Source organism: Crassostrea angulata, chromosome 5 (assembly GCF_025612915.1).
Source record: "Crassostrea angulata isolate pt1a10 chromosome 5, ASM2561291v2, whole genome shotgun sequence".
Taxonomy (NCBI): domain Eukaryota; kingdom Metazoa; phylum Mollusca; class Bivalvia; order Ostreida; family Ostreidae; genus Magallana; species Magallana angulata.
The window spans coordinates 5,231,963-5,237,542 of record NC_069115.1 but is presented as its reverse complement, the minus strand read 5'-3'; the positions used below and the strand labels follow the sequence as shown (position 1 = coordinate 5,237,542).

Sequence of the window (5,580 nt, the reverse complement as noted above, 5' to 3'; positions counted from 1 at the left end):
TATATGTACTATCTATATCATAAAGTCAATGACCAGAGTAAATCCCTGTTAAGTCACGCAACGTTGTATCAAAAATGGAACTGACTTTCAACTATTATAATGTGATAGTTATAATTATGTATCTGTCAGGTAATGCTTAATTTATAAAGTTATTTTGTTTATGTCAGTTCATAGTTTTCGAATGAAATGGACCATCTCTAATTCAAGTCGTTTTTTTTAAATAGGGAAACATGTATCATTTTTATTTGCAGGTATCTATTGCAACCATACAACACGTATTTCTACGACAACGGACTATGGATACATGTATTTGGACGAGTATGGAATTTCAACCAGTGGTTCAACTTTCATCACTTTTCAGGTACAAGCTTGTAGCGACGCCCATATAGCCCTAAAATACCAGAGGAAAGAACAACCAATCGAAATTGTCATAGGTGGATGGAGAAATACACGATCTTGTATACGGCTCACCCCACAAGACAATTGCTCTGTTACAACCATGGGAGCGATGTTGGATTGCGCAGAATATCGCCAATTTACTTTGTATTGGACAGAAAGCCAAATTTTTGTTAAAAATGGAAACAGAATGGCAGAGAAGTCAAACATATTTCTTAACCTTCCTTTAAACTTTAACATTTCTGATATAAAAGTAGGAATATCCACCGGCTATGGGTTTTCTGGAAAATGGATGCTTGAAGGTAAGTCGTTCGCAAGTTCGATTTCGATTCACGTTAACGGCTCAGGTGAGCAATGGATTCCAATTTCCGTGGATTTTAATGATAAATCGAAATATAATGATTACTGAAATACAATTTATAATTACATACTATATTGATTGTAACATTTGACACGGATTTGCGTATCATTGTTCGTAAGTCCATGCAAATAAATGACCATGAATATCTATGAAACCATAATAACTGATAATTAAATTTCATGATAGAAAACGCTCACTTTAGGAATGATTAATGCATTAATTGAAGGTATTAAATATAATTCTTTAAGAATTAACAGGTGATTTTTTCCCTGAAAGGCTTTATAATAGATTTCAAGACACTCCGTTTATTATATTTCACGACAGCGTCCAAAGAATATTCAGAATTTTTAAAATTAAATATGAAAAAAATTAATGACATTTTTACGGGTTTTTTTTTAATTTCGATTACTTACAAAAACCGTGCTTGCACCCCGATACTACCACGTTAACGACATTGATGAAATGTATTGAACAATACCTTAAAAGTTTGATTCGCAGTGTGATCACAATAATACATTTGAAAATGTATAGATTTAACCTAGTGAGGTGAAAGAGGAATGAAATAATAACAAATAAGAATAAGTACTTACACAACACGTTATAGAGTAAATGAGCTGCAAACACCCTTAAAGATCTAACTAACCTTTTACCCACAAGTTACGTATTTCAAAGATGAACAGTTCTGGTTTCACTTACTCTTTACAATAAACAAACATATTAACTTACTGCGTATGTACGATATGAACAATTGCCATTTGTAGATATCAACTGTTTGCAAACATGTTTTTCTACATCAACTTCATATGGATACATGTACTTAAGGGATTATGGAATTTCAACCAGTGGTTCAACTTTCATCACTTTCATGGTGCAAGCATGTAGCGACGCCCATATAGCTTTAAGTTCCCCATCGAAAGAAAAACCAATCGAAATCGTCATAAGTGGATGGAATAACACACAGTCTTGCATACGGCTCAGGTCAAGAGGCGATTGCTCTGTCACAACTCTAGGGGCGGTTTTAGATTGTAGAGAATATCGCCCTTTTACGGTGTACTGGGGAGACGGAAACATCCGTGTAAAGAAAGGAAACAGCACGGCCAGGAAATCCAACATATTCCTCAGCCTTCCTTTGAATTATAATCTTGATGACCTTGACGTAGGGATATCTACTGGATTTGGGTCTTCTGGAAGATGGATTTTTGAAGGTATTTTAATTTTTTTAACGATAAACGACGTTTATAGAACAATGTAATTTAAGTATTCTTAGTTTCAAATGATATCCATTGTCTTGAATTTCCTTCACATAGATAAATCTGCCAGTGTGACAAGTAAAACAACAAAAGAGCCTATGGCCGTTGATCTATCCGTTGTAGTGGTCATTACATTAGGTAAATAATATTCGTATTTCGTGTATTACTTCCTTAAGTTTTGCTATTGTTATCGCTAGATGCGGCTTTTTACATTAATTACGTTCAGGAATCCTTACTAACAAAATTGTTGTCCAATACTGAGTTGATATTTAAAATTACTTTTTCTGTGATAGATGACAAAACAAGCGTACCTTGCAGAAAAAGAAATAGAATTTGACACCCCCCCCTTAAAAATAATCAATATGATGATTACATTCCTACCACAAGCATATACGAAATGTATACATGTTGTTGATTTGTTGTTAATAAATTCAAAGGCTTGAAAGATATTAAATTTTACAGTAAGGCTGAGAAATATTTTTCACAAGATATAAAATGATGCACATTATTCAAATTAGTTAAAGAAAACTGCATGAAGTGTTTCAAATAATAAAGTTTTGCATCTTTCATTACATTTAACTCGATAGTTGGAGCGGTGGTCATTTTTGGAATAATTATTGGCGTATTCATGAGCTTGAAGAAGTGCAAGAAAAGTGGTAGGTAGAATAAATCAATATTCTTACCGAATTGTTGTTCTTCCAGTAATTAACATTTTAAAGCAATGATGTATTTCATACTCTAAGCTACGTATCCCTGCTTACGAACGGAAAGCGATGACTAGAATCGACCATATATATATATATATATATATATATATATATATATATATATATATATATATATATATATATATATGTATATATATACAAGGTAAAATAAGAAAACACGAAAAATATATAATGTATTTTGTCTATACATGATTCATTGATGATTCATATCCGATTGTGTCAGATGTAAGGACTATATCTGACGCAAGAACGTAGTCACATGATGTATGTAATAGAACATATAAAGCAATGTTTTTAAACAAAAACTTAGATTAAGTATTCTACATTAAGAACGCTGTTGTTTTGATAAATAATATTTTTGATTTGTAATGGACAAATCTTCACGGTATACACAATTAAAATTCAATGTTTATTTAGATTTAAATTTTTTTTTACTTCTCTCTTACTGCTTATAGGGGTAGAAATGAATCCATATACCAGAAACAATTGAGCTGTTACCATTGTTATATAGCGGGTATTGTCTTAAATGACATGTCTATTATTGTCTCGAGTGTAGTAAATCAACGTCTAAAATGGTTTTGGAAAAACTAAAAAAAAACCAAAAAACCAAACAACGTTAATGACCTTTACATTAAAGCGTTCAGACTTACGGGTTATAAAATTTGCAAAATTCAACACGTACGCAAACATTTTTGTTTTTCATAAAATGATCTTATTTCTACTACACAAGTTTATTAATTGTTACAAACCATTCTTTTACTCTTTTCTCGATTTGTGTTTGCAATGTAATATAAAAAGCGCTTATGCTTTTAACCGTATGTAGATTGCAGCATTTTAATTTTTGGCTTAAATAGTCATTTTTCCTACCATTTGAAAAATATATACATGTAGGTTTTATACTTTTTTCCGAAACTGCTATAATGCAGTAAATGCTTCTATTCTCTAGATATTGATATATTTATGTTAAGTATTTTTTGATAATGTATAGTAAACATTTTTCTTTTTTTTTTGTATCTTGAAATTCAGCAAAATCACCACGTTCAGCAAGTTCGCAACCTGAAAGTTGTACCAAGGCAACCATTGAACCAGACAGGCAGCACAGATTGGGGATAGTGAGCGACCACCTGTACGATTCAATAACAGACACCAGTGCTCATACATATCTGGCTCTTCGCTAACAATAACGTAAATTGAAAATCATGACGAAAAAAACCCATAATAAAAGCGTTACAATTCATATATACCCATTAATTTCATAATCATAGTTTCGACTGTCCGCAATTACAGAAATGCAACTTTCAAAATCAGTATATAGGTTCTCAATTTCATTACAACACCTGTATAAGCAAACAACAGGGCAAGCATAGTTCGGTATTTATTTTTTGTTGGAAAAATTACACTTTTGCACTCTGTAAACGTCTAACTGTTATTTGCAAGGTTCCACAATTATTGTGCTACTGCATCATATCAGGTGATAATACAAAATAGAAAAAAACATGAACCATAAAAACAAATTCAGCTTTCTCATGATAGAAATCAAAGATATTGAATTTTTTGTGTATAAGGCAATTATGATTAATTTTGAAAATATAAAACAATCTCATACCTAATTAATGTTTTTATATATTGAGGGAGGTATGAAAATTATATGATAAGGTGAATTTAAGTAGCATAAAATCATGTAATCTATTCAAAATATTATGCATTCTTTGTGTGTTAGAAAAAAAGAAGATCGAAAATAACTTAGTCTGTAATTTATTGAACTGAAAAGAAGTTTTCGAATTTTTATTCATTCAGTCTAATGTCTTTGTTTGCTTGTTATGTAGAATATGGAGTATCTATTAAACACTATTATACAGTCTCATCAGCTTTTGAGGAATGGTGCTCGTTTTTTCAAAAGGGATGATTAACACAAGTTTTAACACTATGTTCCGTAAAGATATGTAAGAAGTATGGTGGCATGTATCTGCCACCACTTGTCAGATAATTATGCTGACTTGTCAAATAATTATATCGACTTGTCAGATATTTATGTCAACTTGTCAGATCTTTATGTTGAGTTGTCAGAAAATTATCATATTGACTAGAAACTCAATATTTTGTTGTCAAAGCGTGTTAGTGCCACTAATTGTCATTAACTTGTCATCATAATGTCTAACAAGTCGACATAATCATCTGACAAGTCGACATAATTATCTGACAAGTCGACATAATGATCTTACAAGTTAACATAATTATTTGACAGAAAAAACAAAATGAAGAAAATTATCACTCATATGGTGGCATAGATCTGTCACCACTTGTCAGATAATTATGTCGATTTGTCAGATCTTGATGTCGACTTGACAGATAATTATGTTAACTTGTCAGATCTTTATGTCGACTTGTCAGATGGTTATGTAAATTTTTCAGATATTTATGTCGACTTATATGATATTATGATAACAAGCAAATGACAGGACGACAAAACATCTGACCAGACAACATCACTATCGGACAAGTCGACTTACACTATGAATGATAATTTTCTTTAAACTAGTGGCCATATTATTTTTTTCTGTCAGATGATTATGTTAACTTGTCAGATCTGTATGTCGACTTGTTAGATGATCATGTAAACTTGTCAGATATTTATGTCGACTTATATGATATTTTGATGACAAGTAAATGGCAGTTTGTGGCACTAACACGCTTTGATAACAAAATATTGAGTTTCTAGTCACTATGGTTATTTTCTGACAAGTCAACATAAAGATCTGACAAGTTGACATAAATATTTGACAAGTGGACATTATCATATGAGAAGTTAATATAATTATCTGACAAGTGGTGGCAGATCTATGCC

General features: G+C 31.4%; 1 protein-coding gene across 2 annotated transcripts; it reads left to right on the top strand.

The window, feature by feature from the left end:
- On the top strand, positions 1–4,345 carry LOC128183052 (uncharacterized). Of its 2 annotated transcripts, XM_052851877.1 has the most exons (6): positions 1–129; positions 252–698; positions 1,519–1,962; positions 2,065–2,145; positions 2,595–2,663; positions 3,762–4,345. In XM_052851877.1, the coding sequence occupies exons 1-6, from the start codon at positions 75–77 to the stop codon at positions 3,911–3,913; spliced, it is 1,248 nt and encodes a 415-aa protein (XP_052707837.1). In that variant the 5' UTR covers positions 1–74; the 3' UTR covers positions 3,914–4,345. The 2 variants fall into 2 exon arrangements, with proteins under 2 accessions (XP_052707837.1, XP_052707838.1); XM_052851878.1 differs by lacking the exon at positions 2,065–2,145.
- Positions 4,346–5,580: the final 1,235 nt, after the last annotated feature.